Below are 18,879 nucleotides of genomic sequence, written 5' to 3'. Positions count from 1 at the left end.
GAAGAGCAGGCAATGCTCTTAACCACTGAGCCATCTCTCCAGCCCCCCTTCAGCCTGATTTTTGCAAACTCTCCAACAAAATACTTAAAGTTAGCAGAGCATTCTTCCTGCCGCCCCTGAAGTGTGAGTGGCCTGGGCGGGTCTGACTCCATCTGCCCCTTCTTGTTGTGTATAGCCATCCTCCTCCTAGAGTCTCAGGCTCGGGCTTGGACTGCCAAGTTCTGATGCATGATGATCCGTCAGTCTGCAGTTTGGAGAATCTCAAGAGAAGTAACACCAGGCAGAGGGCAGAATGCCTGCCATGCCAGGCTCCAGCTTCTCTGTTGTAAGGCATTGTCTCATGTAGAGAACCACAGGGGAACAGTACGGTGAAGCCTCGAAAGGGAGAGAGGATTCGGACTCTGCGAGTGTCTTCTCCTTGTATTCCAAGTCCAGGGACAGCATGGTGGTCACTTGAGTTGTCACTGCCCTCCTGAAGTTCAGTTCTCATTTCATCCAGGATGTGTGACCCCAGGCACCTAGGTGTCGGCAGACCTCAGACAACTGGTTTATGAATTGTAATGCCAGTCTCGCAGTGGGTTTCCTAAAGCTGCTTGGCTCTAACAGTCCTTCAGCAGACCTTCCCTGAATACCCAGGACACGACACTGCTTCCTTAGGTCTCTCATGGCGGCACGAGCATGCGTCTCTCATAATACCTGATAACTTACGCCTGACATACTGTCCACAAGTCTGTGTAAGAGTGGGAAGGGTTTTCATCCACTATCTTTCCCAAGGTTCTAACAGAGTTCCCAGCACACTGCGAACCCAACTTTGCTTCCGTGGTGTATTTCCGCATGGGCGTCTGCTCATTCCACCTTGAACTTGCTTGGGTTAGAACTGCTGACCGTCAGTTGTTTGCCCCAAAGTGATTGTTTCTCTTCTCATCTAGGAGAAGCACTGGCAGTGCTCAGTGTTAGTTCTGGGGAAGCTACTACTTGGGGGAATGGGCTTGCTTTGTGTTTGTTCCTCTGTTTTCCGGGTAAGAGCAACTGTCGGGCTCAAGCTGAGAAAGACTCCCACTGTGTGTGGTCCGAGAGTCCTGTGAAGCTCGTGAGCATTGATGAAGAAGGACGGATGAAGCAGTGGCTGGGAGCCTGTGCCCTCTTGAGGCCTGGGCAGCTGCTTTCCTTTGGAGAATGAGGAGGTTCTACTTGCTTGGCTGCCTGGCCATCTCTTGTAGACTGTGCTCTTAGCTCCCAGGCGCGCTCATGCAAGCCATGTGTGTAACTTGTACTTTCGAGGCTGTGAAACATGGAGCAGGGTATTAAAAACTATGCATCCGAGGGTGGAGAGGATGTGGAGAGGTAAACCCAGGATGCGCGGTCAGAGCCCATCCGCATACTCTTGCCTGGATCAACAGACTGAGCATCACCTTGGAAACTGCTGCTGTCGAAGAGCCTGGAGCTTGTGGCAGGTGCGCTGACCAAACCCTGTACTGCCTGTGTTCATAGAAAACCTCCCGTGCGGTGACAAGGGTTGAAAACCCTTACAGACTGGGGCTGTGGGTCCGTTCTTGCCCGTCATGCATGAGGTCCTGCATTCATTCTCCCAGTATTGAGCCAGGTATGGTGGCAAACGCCTCTAATCCCAGCACTTGGGAGGCAGGAGAATCGTCTTTGGCTATAGTGAATTTGAGGCCAGCCTGGGCTCGAGACCTTGTCTCAACAACAAAAAGCTGTACATAGCAGAAGTGCCAGCCCTCAAGGGATTTCCTGTACACCTAGTCAGGATACCAGAACTGCTAAACTCTTTCAGGCCTGCCTGAGAAGACACCTGCCTCCCAAGTTGGGTTGGTATGGCATCGCATGCAAAACTCCAGTGTTATCTGTTGCTGCTTAGAATGCAGTGGCAGCCAGGGACCTCCCCTAGTCAGAACCTGTGGCTCATTCCCGACCCTCTCTCGCCTGGGCTCTGTCTTTTCTTTTTAAAAGCAAAAACCAACTTCATTTATTGTTGTTGTGTGTGTGTGTACGATGTAAGGTTTCTGCCACAGTGCACATACCGAGGTCAAAGGACAACTTGGTGGAATTGGTCTTCTCCTTCCACCTCTGCACGTATTCTGGGGTTGAACTCAGGTCATCAGGAGGCTGTGAAAACTGCTTTGCCTGCTTTGCTGGCCTGCGCCTACCTCTTCTCTGTCGCTTTGTATCTCAAAGCACAAGTGTGTGTGCAATGAGCCCAGGGCTGCCACTTCTTCCCGTGTTGGGTGACTGAGTTTACAGTCCAGAGTAAATGGACGACATCAACTCCCACGTGTGAGTATGCACCGCAGGGATGCGTGAATGCTACTGGACATTTGGTATGCGGCTTCACTTGTATTTGCTGAGTTCTGCTTTGTGGGTGAAGAAGATAACCGATAGATAGGCCAGGGATCCAGAGTTGGCACCGTTACACCCATACCAGTCCTGGGAGGCAGGCATCATCCTGCCCACCGGCCAAGGTGTGACTTCAGGAAGACTGTAGTTTTCCTAAGATCTGTCTGCCATGTTCACCACTCTCGAAGTGGTGGAACCTGAGAGGGTGGAGCCTAACAATGAGGCAGACTAAAGTCTCGTGTAATAGACAACTTTATTCAGAACACCGTTTGTATGAGGAAGTTCTCATGAGCTCAGGCTGTACACATGCAATCACAAGGACAAGAAAAACATGTTTTTCCATAGACGCATATAAAAGAAATAACAATGGCCAGCTGTAATGAATAATCGGGAGTAAACTCTCCCCCCTATCAGCCACACTTGGGAGGAGCACGAAAACACATTCTAAGCACAGTTCCTTGCCTTGAAGAAACAGGTCTCAGACCCTTGTGTTTTCTCACAAGCATTCAAAATTTTCCTCACACAACTCCAGTCTTGGACCGTGTTCCAATGCTGCCAGGCACCGGAGGAGTCGGGCTCAGAGCTGGGTTTACCCGAGTGTACCTGTGTGGTGTCAAGACACAGCAGGCACACTACAGAGTACATGAGGGGCTCTAACCAGAACCGGGACGCTAAAGAGTGCTGGTGAGACAGGACACAGAGCACCTCCTGTGGCTTGAAGGAGACGGAAGAGACATGGGTGCTTTGTATGTGATGTTTTAAGTTTTAGAAACACGGTGAATCTATAGTATTGTTCAAAAGCAAGATATGCTATAGGAATGGTAGAATTAAAAAAAAGAAAACCTCCCAGTGACCCCCGTCATTCTAACAGACGAGCGAAGGTCATTGACAGACGCTCAGATCCCTAAGTGAGAGAATGACGGGGCAGAGCACTGTGCGATTTCTAAGTCTCTCCTCATCACTGTTTACAGGAAATGTGTGCTTGTGTGCCCGTGCGGGGAATGGGTGCACCCGCGCCCCACTGCCAAGCCTGACTCCGTTCTCCACTGAGCAGCTATGCAGAGGGCTTAGCACCACCTCTGTGGCTTGCTTTGATTTACCAAGTATTTCTTCTCAGATGCATGGCGACAGGACAAGGCAGATGCTATGCAATCTGCAGGCCTGCAAGACGCCTTTGTAGGGTGCTGCCAGCCCATCTTGGTGCGAGCCACCAGAAGGACGACACCCTCTCTGAGACTCTCTTAGTCCCTGGTGATGAGAGACCCACCTGAAGGCCCTGCACAGACCCTCCCCGCCCAACCCCGTTACCATCACCTGTTAGATGGCATCTTTCCATCTTGGTTTGACCGGGAGCAGATGAGGCTGTGTGGTTTCTGTGTCTCCTACTTAGGGAAGCATTGCCACACCTACCATCATCATTTCCTGCCTCCAACCAATCCACAACCCTTCCAGCTTTCAGTCGCCCATGTTCTGACTTCCAGGAAGATTGTGTATCTTTTCCTGAGAAATGAGTTATGAGTGTCCCGGTGGTCAACAGTCCCTCTCTTCCAGCACCAGCTCCCGTCATCCACTGCTGGAATTTCGCTCTGCCCTTCCTCCTCAGAGCTTGCGTGTTTGCTTTCCCCATAGGTTCCAGCATGAATGGCCTGGAGGAGCCCAGCATCGCCAAGAGGCTGAGGGGCACCCCCGAGAGGATCGAGCTGGAGAACTACCGTCGGTCTGTGAGGCAGGTGGAGGAGCTGGAGGAGGTGCCCGAGGAGACGCAGGCCGAGCATAACCTGAGCAGCGTGTTAGACAAGGGTACCGAAGAAGATGTGGCCAGCAGGTTAGTGTCTGGCTACTGGGTCCCCGGATTCAGCTGACAGCAAAAGAACTTGATGAGCAAGGGAATTTGAACCCCTTTAATTGGGTTGCTATCTTGGTTCTTCTCCTTCTCAGCTGTGAAGCAGGCAAGTCCCTCAGTTTCCTCATTTATAACATAACACGACTAGTGTCTTCCTCAAATCAGTGTGAAAGTTAAGGACAGATAGGAATACCGTGTTTAAAACAGTCCTTAGCATGTTTAAACGTTTATAGTTTCCTCTGTGTGCTCCTGACCGTCTATGTGTTCATGAGAATCCTAGGAATAGATATGGGCCTTGTGTTTTGTCCTCTTGTAGGGGAGGAACTGGCGGTAACTAGCACAGGACCTGAAATTCCAACTCAGACTTCTAGGTCCAGGCCCTGGGTCCTTACTGCCTGCTCTCCACCACCTCTAAAGAATACTCAAGATGTTGGAGAGATGACTACATGGTTAAGAGCACTTGTTGCTCTTGCAAAGGACCCAAGTTCGATTCCCAGCACCCACATGGTGGCTCACAGCCTTCTGTAATTCCAGCTCCAGGAGATCTGATGTCCTCTTCTGATCTCCGAAGTCACCAGGCATGCATGTAGTGCACAGACATACAAAATGCTCATAAACATAAGAAACTGATAAATCTAAAAAAAAATTTTTGGAAAAAAACAAAAAATGAAGTCAGCTGTTGTAAGTGGCCACTTATTTGTTCCCAGCTGCTCAGCCCCTAAATAATCACATAGAAACCATATTAATTAATTGACCAATCACTATAGCATATTTCTAGCAAGCTCTTACATATTAAATTAACCCATTTCTACTATTTTATATTTTACCATGAGGCTTGTGCCCTACCAGCAAGGTTCCAGCTGGCAGCTTGTGTCTTTCTCCTCTGGCAGCTCCATGGTGTCTCTCAACTCTGCCTTCCTTCTCCCAGCATTCAGTTTAGTTTTCCCCGCCTAGCTCTACTCTTTTGCCCTATCATAAGCCAAGACAGTTTCTTTATTAACCAATGGTATTCACAGCATACAGAGGGGAATCCCGCATCAGTCAGCCAGTGCACCCCTGGAACAAATAAGTAACTCCTGCAAATGGGACAGAGTTTCAGAGGGCTCCCCAAAGTTGACGGCACCAGCAGAGGAGCAAGAGGAAAAGCAGGCTATGAATAAACAGGAGCCCCCTCTGCCCCTTTTCCAACAGAGGCAGCAAGGAATGCCAGCCCTGACTGACACGCATGTGCGATTTCCAGGGCTGAATGTAGAGAACAGTGTGTGCCTTTTTGAGTCCCTGCATATCAACAGAGTATTGTCAGGGTCAGAGCAGACTGGAGTCACTGACTAGCAGCTTAACCTGAGAGTCAAAGCCATTTGATTCTGTTTCCTTCCTATCGCAATAGGAAGGAGCTGAGGAAGTAGTTGGGTTGGTGGAGTGCTTGCCTAACATACGCAGAGCCCTGAATTTAATCTCCAGCACTGCATATGATTTTGTGTTCCCGTAATCCTGGTACTTGGGCGGTAGAGGCAGAAGGATGGAAAAGTTCAAGGTCATCCTTGCTCCATAAATATGTGAAGTCAGCCTGCACTACATGAGGCCCCGAAAAATGAAAGAGAAAGGAGGGAGAGAGGGGACCCTAGGGAGCTTGACATCCAACTCCATGATATCCTTCTCAGAGCCACGTGTCTGGACCAAAGTCTTGGGACTACCACCCCGACAGCCTCTGGTACTGAATCACTGTCAAGTTCTGGGAGAAGGGTGGGTTCACGTGACTGAGGCAGTGCATGGGGGGGGGGGGGAGTGCCTGAAAATGAAGGCATCAGACAAGTGAAGTGTCCTGTGCTTCAGGGATTGAACCCACAGCTCACACATGCTAGGCAAGAGCTCTACTGAATTATACATCCAGTCCTCTTTTTTTAAATCTTATTTTGAGGTGGGGTCTCACTCAGGTGCCTAGGCCATTTAAGTTCACTGTGTAACCCAGGCTGGCCTTGAACCTGTTACATCCCTACTTCAGCCTCCCACCCATGTTCCAGGCCCAGCTGAGGAGATGATGATTGTCCTGGTCCCCATCTCTCTTAGGAGACTTTATCCCTTCGTTAGAAGGAAGGAAGTTATTTTTGCTACTGTATGGATCCTCCTCACCTAAAATGTGTCCATTACTGTAGTCTAACGACGTACACACTGCTGTGGGATCCTGCCCTCCGGCCTCAATAGCTTAGGACCTGAGGTTCAGACGCCGGGGTCAACTGGAGGATCTAAAGTGAGCCTTGAGGCTGAGGGTGTAGCTTGCCAGACGTACATGAGGGCCTGGATTTACGCCTTGACTCTGGTGTGATGTAAGAGCTGGGCAGCCCTCACATTGGCCCTAAGGTTTTGTGATAGAGGTAGCGGGAAAGAAGCTTCTTTTGGCTCCTGCGGGTTCTCTCTGTCCTCCCTGCAAGGGAGGCTGCTTTGCCGGAGCAAACAGAAATGCCTCAGCAAATGCTTATGCCTCTTGCTGGGAGAGGAAAGTGGGGGCTGACCTTTCCGCTCCCGTTGTCACACGCTTACAACCCCTAAGCTGTCATAAAACTAGCTAGGGTAGCACTAATAGCCATCGTGGGCCGCCATTGTCATCACCACAGAGAGATGTATTCATCACCTGAATTATGCCCAGTACAGCCATCCTGATAACACGACATGGGTGAGGTCAGGCTACACTCAGGTCCCTCCTGGCCTGTCCAGACAAGCCACTGGGCACACTGAGCCATGCTGGAGGGACGGAAAGTTTAAGATGACAAGTTTAAGGACACGGAAAGTCCCCATGTCCTTCAGATTGAGCAGCGGTGAGCGTCACTCATAGCACACGTCATTATCAGGAGAATGAACTGGTGGAAACACATTAAGTGGAGAAGCCTGGGGCAGTAAACATGGTGGGAAATGCTCAGACCTCAGGGGCCACTGTTGCCATCCTTTCTGTTTCCTCTTCTCCTGTGGTTTGTTCATTTGTTTGTTTGTTTGATTCATGGTCTTACTCTATAGCCCCGCCAGCCTGGAACTTGTGGAAACCAGGCTGGCCTCGAACATGCAGTGAACCTCATCTCTGCCTCCCAGGTTCTGGCATTACAGGTAGGCACCACATCTGGCCAGATGTTTACACTTTAAACCACCTCCTCCCAGATCTCTGCCACACCACACACACACCCCCAACACACACCTTCTGACATATATGCATGGGCTTTCCTGGGTCGCCTGTGCCATCCCCAGTACTCAGAGTATGGTGCAGGGAGACCCAGTCTACCTTAGCTGAGCGAGTGTGCCCATTGGCTGAGGCATAGCGGGTCTCAGAATGGTCTTTCAGCAGTATATGGCTGTACAGACCTCTAACTCCATCCCTCAAGAGGACTGAGGATTCAGGCCAGCCTGGACTACATAATGGGGCCCTGTCTTGAAGCGGGGAGAGAATTCATGAACGAATGAGTGATTGGTTGTGGAGGTGAACAAGCAGTGTCAGAATGGTGTTCATCTAAGACCCCTGGCCTTTACCACGTACCTGTGAGGCCAGCATCACGTGGTCTACCAGCTGAACACCACAGCTTCATAAAGCCCAGCCACTTGAGAGAGATGCAGAACTGTCTGGAAGCTGTCATGCTCTTGGCAGGGCCCTCTTACAATGGGAGGAGGGGCCATTAATGACTGACTTGGTGGGACAGAGGCAGAGTGAAGGGTTGTACCCAGCCTGTGACAGAGATGTCATTGTGTCCCTGTGAGACGTTAGCTGCAGACAAGAGGGGATGTATCCTCATTTCTGACCCAGCTCACAAGTACAGTTTTCCAGAAGTGCCATGGAGCTCAGCTGCTTGAGAGGCACGCAGAACTTTCTGGAAGCTGTCGTGCTCATGACTAGGACCTGTTATAGTGGGGGAAAGATGCTGATGTTTAGGCTCCGCCATGGAAAGACTTTCTCATGGGAGAGTCCAGGAAACTACCAGACTCCGAACTCCCATTGTCCTGCTCCTGTGGAGTGGGGCCAGCATTCCTGTCCTGGTTTCCATGTGTGATGTCACGTTCGCTCAGACCTGGACCTTGGAGTTTTTATTGGGACTCCATTATGTACATAGTAATTTTTGATAGTCCATGCAGTTAATCTAGTCTTCAGGGCAACCTAAAGCTCCTCTTTCCCCTGTAATAAAAAGTGTGGCCAGAGGTCACCCTAGATCCCCCCCAACATCAGACAGAGCTCTCGAAATAAGCGCCATTGCCTGCATTTCAGTGTGTGCTTTGACTCACGTGTATGAAGGGGCTGTGGGGAGCTAAACCACCTTCCCAGGAAGCTGAGCAGCCCCCCACTCCTCATGCCTGTGGAGCTTGGGCCCAGAACTCAGCCCTGTGCTTTGTCCTAAAGACAGATTTTTTTTTTCCCTCCAGCGTGGTCCAATGCGTACTTCTGACAGAGGACCAAGTGTCCCAACTCAGAAACCGATCAGAAACTTCTCCAACAAAGCCACATGCGACTGCATCCTGCATGTCGTACTGCCTACCTTGGCAGGGCCCAAAGGAGAGCAGAGGTCAGGGTTTTGTCCTGGCAGAGTTGGTGAACATAGTACCACTCTCATCCTGGGCTGCGCTGGCCTTGTGCTGTGAAGGGGGCAGATGAGAAGATTGAGGGTGACCCCAGGAGGCGGGGCCTTTTATAGGGTCCCTGCTGAACCTGTGCTGGGTCCTTTACTGAACTTTACTTCACGGTGAACACAGAGAGTGGATCCTCAGCGCCCCCCAACACACACACTGACTTCCGCCTGCCAGTTCAGCCCCTTGGGGCTTTTTCCCCATCTCGACCCACCTTTCACTGTAATCTTCCAGCCAATCTGCGTAGTCTAATTGAATTCCTCCAGCCGAACAATGGCAAGCAAGGATCTTCTCCCCGTTTTTGTTTTTGTTTTTGTTTTTTTTTTTGTTTTTTTTGGTGTGCCTGAGTAGCCGCTGTGCCCCACAGGCCATGTTTCCCCTTGGGTGGGTCTGCATCGGTGTTGTACATATGTGTCTGTCGTCCTGCCCCTGTTAGTGCGTTCCTCGCTGTCCCTTCCCTGGCTGGGGCAGGGTACCAAGTCTGGCCTGCTTCCTGCCCTTGCCTTGTTGGGAACTGCTACCGTGACAGTGGCTTTGGACCTTCCTTCTCCACGATGCTGTCATTCCTTCACTCGGGCTGTGGTTTCTTCCTCTCAGCAGTTCCGAGTCAGAGATGGAGGAAGAGGAGGAGGAGGAGGATGACGAAGACGATCAGCTCCCCACCTCTGACCTGGGCGGGGTTCCCTGGAAGGAGGCAGTAAGGATTCATGCCCTTCTGAAGGGGAGGAGTGAAGAGGAGCTGGAGGCCTCCAAGAACTACGAGCCTGAGGAAGAGGAGGAGGAGGAAGAGGAGGAGGAAGAAGAATATGATGAAGAGGAAGAGGAGGAGTCAAGTGAAGGTCAGGAACGCCTCCTCTAGTCCTGACCCCATCCCACCTCCCCCCCCATTCGCCTGTGTTTCTGGTGTGAGTCTAAGAGGTGTCATGGATGCCGCTCCAGGACCTGGGGCTTTCTGGCCCTCACTCTTTCCAGACCTTGGGTAGGGTGCAATGTCTGGCAAACTGAGAAATCTGTCCCTTGTCTACATTCGTATTTTTAGTTGGAAGTGGAAGGCAGGCAGGCTCATCTGAGGGCTGTGTCCAAGTTAGATTGCTTCCATTTTCCACTTTTTTCTTTGTCTCTCTAATCCCCCTTCAGTTCCATGTAGAGAACTTTATTTGAGTAAGACAAAGACTCCTGTGAGGAGTCGCCCAGGGTGCTGGATAGCAGCTGCTGCTGTCTTAGGTGCTCACTAGACCCGCCCCAGCCAGTAGTCAGTAACCTTTGGGTCCTGAAGCATGTGTTCAGGTTTTGAGTCTCCAGCCATTCCAGTTGCTTCTCAGGTTCCTCTTGCATTGGACTTGAGATGTTTCTGTTCATCCCCTGTCTGGCTGTGACCTCAAGACATAAGGGCTGTCTTGAGGGCTGGCTGTGTTGATACCGTCTCTCTTTCCCTGGCTGCAGAAGGCCTGTGGATGGTTAGGCAGGAACCAGGACTGGTGGACTCCCCAAGGAGAGCCATGCTCACTTCCCTGGGGACACAGAGCCAAAGGGAGGGACAAGCACGTGTTCTTCCAGCCATGCTTCCGAGTTATTCCTGACAGAGAATTAATCAGCTCTCGGTGGCAACGTCACCTCCTAGTTGGCCCTGCTTGTCCTAGGATTCTGCGCTCCCTGCCCAGGACCATCCTGGTGGGCTCAGGATCAGTACACTTGGTGATGCTCAGGCATCTTCCCTAGCAAGCATCATCTCTCCTCCTCCCGCACCTACTCCTCTGAAGGCCAGAGTGGAATCTAGGCAGACTCACTCAATTTCATGAGACATGAAGGAGGAATGTGCCAGAAAGAGACTGGACTAGCCAGAGCATGGAAGTCCTGTGCCGTCATGTCTGCCTCACCATGCCAGCCCAGAGTTTCCGTGAGCTCATGCTCATCAGAGTGAGCGCATCCCCTTCACAGCTGCCACAGGGAAAGACACTCCGTTTGAATCACTTGAGATGCCATTATCTGTATGTGGCGATGACTACCTAGCAGCTTTTAGCCCCCACACCACTCTGGGAAAGTTGGCCTGCCTTTCTTTTGTGAAGACTTTACTTTCCAGGCTGGGAAGTTCACAGTTTGTTCAGCCCAGCCCTTGGATGTTCCTTTGTCCCTGGCTTGCCTTGCCTCTTTGGGGCAGCACACCTGGATGCCTGTGTGGTCAGGGGGCAGGACACTCTCACAAGCAGCTAGGATAGATAACTCTGCTCTCTGTTCTCTTTCCTCCCTCCATTCCCTCCTCCACTTGTCCCCCTGTGGGATTCTTGGTGCTGTCTGTGGGTGTCTGGCTCCCCCTGCTGTAGAAGGGGAGTATTGCCCCTGGGACAGAGAACTCCTGCAAGGCCAGTGGCTCCAGCATCTCTCAAAGGAAGAAGAAAGGGGTACACGTGAAGGTACCCGCTTTGCCCCCTGCCCATCTCTACCCCAGCTCCCGTGCAGCCATCTAAAATGTGCCACCAAGAGCAGGTCCCACATGGAAAGGTCATTTTAGAAAGCTGCTCGCAGAGGCTTTGAGCATACCCAGCTGGGCACCTTTGCTGACGCAGCCTCCACAGGATAGCACGTGAATCAACAGATTCCCAGCAACAGTGTTTATGGAATGGGGCCCCACCAGCAATCCCTGGAGCTTTTGCTCTGAGTTCCCGTTATCCGTAAAACCTTGTTGCCCAACCATTGCTCTTCAGTCTCACCCCAGGATCTCCGCACTACCGATGCCTCCCCACCCCCACCCCACCACACACAACACACAAAACACACACAACACAGGGCCGCATATGCTGGCAGAAGGCAGAACCGTGCTCAGAGAAAAGGCGTAACTCTTCCCTGTTGCTTAGAAGCCAAAGAAAGGACCAAACTTTTTCTCTGTGTCTCACCCTCCCTGGTCCTGACACAACCGAGCTGTTGGTGAATTTGCCGTGATTCAGCCCTTGCCAGCACCATCTGGGCAGACTGTCGTTGGGGTGGGCTGAGTCTCTAGAGACCAGTAAGAGTCTGCGGGGCCAACTCTACCGTACACTGTAACATCCACATGGGAGACTTCGCTCAGACCTTGCGCCGTGTCACACCTTCACGACTTCGTTAAGGAGCTGTCCCGGTGGTGACAGGCGGTATCCAATTAGGGGTGTCGGGGTGGGGGAGCATATACTCCCAGGTGGAAACTGGCTTCTGGCAAAAGCCCCAGCATCCTTCAGATTAGTGGCACCTGCTCTTACTGCCTGACTAGCTTGTCCTCCCCTCCTCAGCGCCCACCCCCGCGCTCCTTAGTTACTGGCTGTCCCTTTATCTTAACCCTGCTGTGTGGCATGATCCAAACACTAAGGAGAGGTCCTGCGGGGCAGGGGCTGCATGTGCACTCCACAGGCACTGCCAGTAAGAGCATATGCAGGAGCCTTGGCGAGTGAGGAGTGAGCGGAGAGGCAGATCTGTGCCCGGAGGGGCCAGAAGGGCTTCAGGTAGAGTTTGTAAGAAAGGAGGGGTTTCCCCCACAGTAGGGCGGGGTAGTGGCCTCACTCCTGCCTGAAAGCTGGAGCTCAGGACTTCACAGGACAGATCTCTGCTTCATCCCTAGCTGCCGTCCCCACCCTCAAATGCGGACCGCCTGCCCCCTGTCAGTGCCCCCACCACAGCGCCAGCACATGGCCATGTGGTCTCTGGCCAGAGGGCATGTCCTCTCGGGCATCTGCTTTACTGCAGAGGGTGAGAACTAAAGTCCCAGCAGAGCACATGTCTGTCCCGGTGAGTTGGCTGGTCCCTGGCAGAGTGGCGCCGTCCTCAGCCACCTGGGATAGACAGGCGCTTGCGCTGTGCCAGCTAAAGGCCAGGTCCTTGGGCCCCTGCAGTGATGGTCCTACACAGTGAGGGTCATCTGTCCTGTCCCACCCTGGGCACTGTGGGCCTCAGATTCGTTTTATTATGGAAAGGAAAAATTCCTTCTGCATTTGGAGGTGGAGTGTGTGGATCCTCACTAAACTCAGAAGTGATGTGAATCTCAAAATGACTAAATGAAAAATGAAACCAATGACTAGAAAGTGTGAGCGTGTGCGCCTGTGTGTGTGCACGCACGTGCTTGTGTGTGTGTGTTTGTGCACAGCCATTCTTGATTTTTACCTCTTTCTGACTAGTCCCGGCAAACACTGTAATTCTTTGTTTCCTTCCTGTGGTGTCTCGTCCTCTCCCTCCTGTCCCTGTCGCCTTTCCCTTCTGTCCTCCCTGTGCCCTCTTCCCTGGGGACCTGGCGCCCTAGCCGGGAGCAGCAGGCTGCAGCAGATCCTAACCGCAGCAGATCCCTTGGCGATCCAGGCCGATGTGCACTGGACACACATCCGTGAGAGGGAGGTGGAGGAGAGGATGCTCCCGACCTCCGAGTCCTCCACTTCTAGAGGTAACTGCTTTGAGCCCATAGCCCATAGCACTAAGCACCCATTCCCAGACCCTCCCGCAGCTGCAGAGGCCCCGTCTGCTGGGGGACCCCTGTCCTTGACTCCCATTCAACGATATGTAAAGTTCTCTGTGACTTAGGAGGTAGCCAACTCTGTCTCTGCTCATGCAGAGTAGAAAAGTGGATCTGGCTCAGAAGACCCTAGAACGTGCTGTCTCCTGCGTCTCTCAGCAGGGCGAGTGTGTCGGCAGAGTGGTTGTCGCATGAGTGCGTGACAGGACCAGAGAAGGGAGCCTGTTTAGAAGTGAAAGTAAGGAGAGGGGCACCCCAGGGGCCTCTGGTGTCCTGGTGTCATTGTCAACTCTCCAGGTTTGACATGACATGGTCTGTTTCCCACTAAGGTGAAAATGTATTTTATTATGGCTTCTTCCTTGTTTGATGGTTTGAACAGGGTCTTACTGTGTACCCCTGGCTGGCCTGGAACTTGCTGTGTAAACCAGGCTGGCTTTAGATTCACAAGGATCCACCCTTTTCTGCCTTCTAAGTAGTGGGATTAAAGCTGTGCACCACCATGCTCCCCACCCCCCACCCCCTTCTTTCTGTCTTTTTTCCTTTTCTTATTTTTTTTAAGACAGTCTCACTAAGCTAGCCAGACTGGCCTTGAATTCAAGATCCTCCTGCCTCAGCCTCCAGAACTGGTACCACCATGTCCATCTTTTGGCTTCTTCTAAGGAATAGCAGTAAAAAAGAAAACAGAACCCATCTAGATGTGCTGTGGCTATATGTCATTCTCTTTGACTATCTGTCTTCCATGTAGGGACTCTTGGCGGCATCACCAGGTGGTGCCACCCAGGGCTACCTGTCCTGTAAAACTCTGAGTCTGTAGAAGATCCTTTCCAGTCCGCAGGAACATTAGGCCTTCGTGTGATGTTTTCGTTCTCTAGGACACCAAGATGAACCGCAAGACGGGGACAAGGACTCAGCAGTCCTGGTCAGAGCTGCCCTCTCTCTGGTTCTGTCCTCTTTCCTTGTCCCAAATACCTGTCACAGGCCAGCATCGACACACACACATGCTGCTCAGTGCCGGGTGGCCCTGTCTTATGATGTCTTGGTTCCGGTTCCTCATCCTCTGTTTTGAATTTTAGGACTGACTCCAGCTCTCTCTGCTGAGAACTTACCAGTGTTTAACTCTGCATTTATACTCTCTTTCAAATTCAGTGACCGGCCTTCCCTCCGTACGCCGCGCAGCAGTCCAGGCCTGGCTGGAGACTGTCTCCGGAGGTAGTCTGGTGATATGTGACCCCCCCCCCCCGCACCCCGTTCATCATAACCTCTTTCTCTAGGCGGCTCCGCTGGCATATCTTAACTCTAGGACTCAGCTCCTGTCGCTGCTGCATGCGAGGGCAGAGCCAGTGGGCGGGGCTCGTGCATGCCTAGTCAGACAGCCCATCTGCATGGACCAGAAGTGCATCCTCATCCCAGGCAGGCTGGAGACCAGCAGTGGAGATAGGGCGGAGCCTCGCTTTTAAGAGTTACCGTTAGCAGTTGGATATGAAGGCCAAAGTGAAAGGAAGCTTTTGTTTTGTTTTGTTTTGTTTTTTGAAACAGGGTTTCTCTGTGCCACAGCCCTAGCTGTCCTGGAACTCCCTTTGTAGACCAGGCTGGCCTCGAACTCACAGAGATCCATCTTCCTCTGCCTCCCAAGTGCTGGGACATACACACACAGACATACACACACATACACACACACACCCGCACACGCACGCACACACACACACACACGCACGCACACACAAACATACACACGCACGCACACACACACGCACACACACACGCGCGCACACACACACACAGTTGGGAACCCGTGTCCTAGCAGTCACTTCCAGGACCAGTAAGGACGATGCTTGTGGACCTTTATCGTCCTTGCCCTCACACGCAGCTGAAGTAGACATTTTGGCGGGAGAGTCCACGGGTGAGAGAGGACTTGGAGTCTAGCATGGCTAACCCCGAGTTATCATTCTTTGAGACAGAGGAAGGAAGAGCGAGACTGAGGAGAAAGGATGTCCTAGCAGTCAGCTGAGATAAATGGCCACTCCCAGCTTCCGTAGTGTGTGGCTCCTCACTTGTGTGGCGGCTTTCAGCACAGCGCTCCATCTTAACCAGAATTCCATCCCTTGGTTCCATCGCTCTAGCCGCGTCTCTGCACACATCCGCTGCTGCTGCTGTGCCAAAGCTCTGAGTGTTTGCTTGTTGATCTCTGTGTGACCGCCTTTTCTTCCGAGGAATTCGAGGCGTGTGGGATTCCCCACCCTTCCAACTCTACAGCAGGTGTTTCTCAGGCACACTGGGAAGGACCAAGAGACCAGGCCAGGCTGGCCGAGGCTGGGCCAGCCAGGGGAACCAAGGAGTGGTCTCCTTCGTGTTTGCTTCCAGCTTTCTTGCCAGAGAGACTGTGCTTACCACCTCAGTGCCAGGCACTCGAGCAAGCACGTTGTTCACAAAGGCTGTCTGCAGTGGGCCCAGATTCTGTTCCCAGCAACCTCTTGTTCCCCAGCATGGCAGATGCAGTGATGGTCTCGCCAGCCGAGTACAAAGCCTAGTTTTAAAGCAGGACCCAGGGTGTTGTTCAGTGGGTGTCCATGTCTCCAACGTCCCAGTCATACATTCTCTGGTGAACATCTTCGTGAGCATCCCAAAGCAACATGACTACTTGAAGGCTTTAGACCTGTGGGAATACTTGAGTGGTTTTTCCCCAGTATTTAACACAGCGAATGTTGTTAGCGTACAAGAGTGCCTTGGCATTGCCCCCTCCCTGGGTGGCTCTGGTGTCTCAGAAAGAGCAGGTGCTGAAGCTAACTGTTCAGCTGCTGCCACTTCCTAAACCCCAAGCTGTCTGTCATTCCCCAGCATGTTTGCCGTAGTTCTCCAGTTCATCTGTGCATGGTGGCACATGCCTTTAATCCTGGCACTCAGGAGACATAAGTAGGCAGATCTCTGAGTTCAAGGCCAGCTTGGTCTACATAGCAAGTTCCAAGCCAGCCAGAGCTATGTAGTGAGACCTTGTCTTAAAAAAACCAAGCAAGGGGTTGGGGATTCAGCTTAGTGGTAGAACACTTGGGCAAGCACAAGGCCCTGGGTTCAGTTCTCAGGAAAAAAAAAAAAAACATAAAAAGGTTTTCATAGATTTGAATTATCATCATTTTATGGATGTGTGCTAAAAGTAAGTATACAAAAAATTGTGCAGTGTAGAGAATTAAATCACAACTCACAGAACTGCCTCCCCCTACATCAAGAAATATAGCATTCCCAGAATCTTCACAGTGCTGCTTCCTACTCCCAGCCCCAACCCTATCCCCAGGATCCCCTCCCCAAGGGAGCCTCTTTCACAGGTTTTGTCAGCACCTGAGCTCAGTGGCCCGTGCTGACTGGGAGCAGAGCAGTAGGTTGGCCTGGCCTCTCCCCCTTTCCCTCAGCTTTGAGACAGTCCAGATGTGCTTTGATGCCTTCCCCTTGTGAATCAAAAGCATTGCCCTCAGGCTGACGGCATCCCCAGGCAGAGCCTCTGCAGGCCCAGGCGAGTCCCAGGTGTCGTACAGCTCAGGGCCCGTCTGCCTCAGAGTGGATGAAGTGTATGAATGCCTTACTTTATTCTGTGGCCCTAAAGAGCCATTCTTGAGTCCAGAAAGGGAGCTTGACATATCCCTTCAGGTCCACCCTCTTGCTTTAGCAAATTCTCAGTTGTCTCTGGATAAAGCATCAGTGTCTCCATGGAGCTGAACATCAGAGCCCACTGTGAGTCGCTTGACCCTCGGACCTAAGCTTTGTCACCCAAAGGTGACCGTGAGGAACAGCCCCTCCGGCTGCCTCAGGATGAGGAGTGACTACCTCATGGCACATGAAGTAGCCAGCACTGGGCCTGTTATATAAAGTCCTGTTAAGAGTTGCCAATGGCCCCACAGCATCCCTTGATTGTGACTGACTAGAGGATCTCCAGCAGTAGCCTCTGGAGGAAGAGGTGATACCTCCAGGCCAGAAACTGTGCTTCTCCCTCCACATGGCCCTACTAGAGTGGAGAAATAGCCATGGTACCCACGCTGCTTATAGAGCGCACTCCATATCTGTCCGGGGCCTCCCTTTTCCCCGTGGCCTGCGCATCACTACCTTCTGCACCCTGCACAGTTATTTGTCTGTCTGTCCTTTGCTTCCCGTCCGTGAATGTCTCTGCTTTACAGCCCCTCTGGATGAGAATGACCTAGAAGAGGACGTGGACTCGGAGCCAGCGGAGACTGAAGGGGAAGCTGCAGAGGATGGGGACCCTGGGGACACTGGTGCCGAGCTGGATGGTATGGAGCCCAGCCTTCCTTCTGCACTTCTGTGACCTCCTGTTACACATGGGGAACAGAACCAGATTGGGTGGAACTCACAAAAGATAGCAAAAGTTGAGGGGGACAGCTGGGGTAGGGGTAACTCTGGGACTGGAGAAAGAAACAGGGGAATGAGTCCACGGGCACCCCCAAAAGGGTTTTGGTGGTGGTTTGCCTCTGTCACAGCCTCTTGTGTCGTGGTCACTGTGTTGTACAAGTAATCAAATGGGATGGGGAGCTGGCTCAGTGGGCAAAGTGCCTGCTGCACAGGCGGGACTGCGTGAGTTCAGCTACCTAACACCCGTGTGAATGCCGGCCGGGCACTGAGGAGGATGGAGCCTGGCTGGCCAGTTAAGCTGAAAGGCAAGCTCCAGGTTCAGGATGATCTTGTCTCAAAAAGCTGAGGTAAAGAGCAATGGGAAGAACTATTGTCAACCTCTGGCCTTCAAACAGGTGAGGATAGACAGACAGACAGACACACACACACCAAAAACACCACAAGTCTCCACAAACCCCACACTCAGAAGGCAAGGTGGATGCCTTGTGTTGGATTTATCTCTGGTAAGAGGCTCAGTTTGCAGGGACTGCGCACCCAGGTTAGACCTCACGCCACAGTGAATCATCCTGTTGAGACTTCTCTAAGGAAACAGGACACAGAAAAGGCACACAGCCAGAGCTCAAATGTGTAAAACTTTGTATCTCACCTACCTCCCCTAGATCAACACTGGTCTGATGACATTCCTTCCGACGCCGAGACGGAACTTCGCTTACAGTGCCAGGCCAAGGCGAAAGCCGAGCTGGAGCTGAGGGTGTCAGAGAACGAGGAAGAGAAGCCGCCTGATACACCAAAGCAAGAGGAGAGAGGTAGGGGGCAGGAGGAAAGACTTCCAGAATGTCACAGGGCATGCTGGTAATACCAGTGAGGCCTTCAGAATAGAGCTTGTCATGCCTAGCCCTGTGGGTGGCTAGGACCCTAATCATGCCTGATCTGGGCCTTGCCTGTCTGGGGCCACAGGTCTCTAACCTTTCCTTGGAAGCACGAGAATAAAGACATCACAAAGCTCAAGGCCCATATCATAGCCACCACACATAATGACCACAGTGCCACACAGGAGCACACAGGGTGCGGCAGCACCCTCCTCGAGTCCCTTCATTTGGTTTTTTTGTTTGTTTTTAGAATAGCCTAAGGGTAGACCCAAGGACACAGTGCAAGTTAACCTTTTCCAAGTCCCTGCTCTCCTTCCTCGGCGAGGGGCTGGCTGTAGTGTGAGACCCTCTGTGGATCTAGCTATTCCTTACCCCTAGTATATGTAGAGCAGAAGGGA

General features: G+C 52.0%; 1 protein-coding gene across 4 annotated transcripts in view; it reads left to right on the top strand.

The window, feature by feature from the left end:
- The window catches only part of Mical3 (microtubule associated monooxygenase, calponin and LIM domain containing 3), a 197,566-nt gene that overhangs the window by 146,523 nt on the left and 32,164 nt on the right, over positions 1 to 18,879 (top strand). For all 4 annotated transcript variants that reach the window (XM_026788025.1, XM_005365151.3, XM_026788024.1 and 1 more), the window contains exons 20-24: positions 3,985 to 4,180; positions 9,392 to 9,633; positions 13,056 to 13,193; positions 17,423 to 17,533; positions 18,272 to 18,418. In XM_026788025.1, coding sequence (XP_026643826.1) covers positions 3,985 to 4,180; positions 9,392 to 9,633; positions 13,056 to 13,193; positions 17,423 to 17,533; positions 18,272 to 18,418 — 834 coding nt within the window. The remainder of the gene's footprint in view (positions 1 to 3,984; positions 4,181 to 9,391; positions 9,634 to 13,055; positions 13,194 to 17,422; positions 17,534 to 18,271; positions 18,419 to 18,879) is intronic.

This window comes from Microtus ochrogaster, unplaced genomic scaffold (genome assembly GCF_000317375.1).
Source record: "Microtus ochrogaster isolate Prairie Vole_2 unplaced genomic scaffold, MicOch1.0 UNK1, whole genome shotgun sequence".
NCBI lineage: Eukaryota > Metazoa > Chordata > Mammalia > Rodentia > Cricetidae > Microtus > Microtus ochrogaster.
The sequence above is the reverse complement of the archived record's forward strand: the minus strand, read 5'-3'. Positions and strand labels throughout refer to the sequence as shown.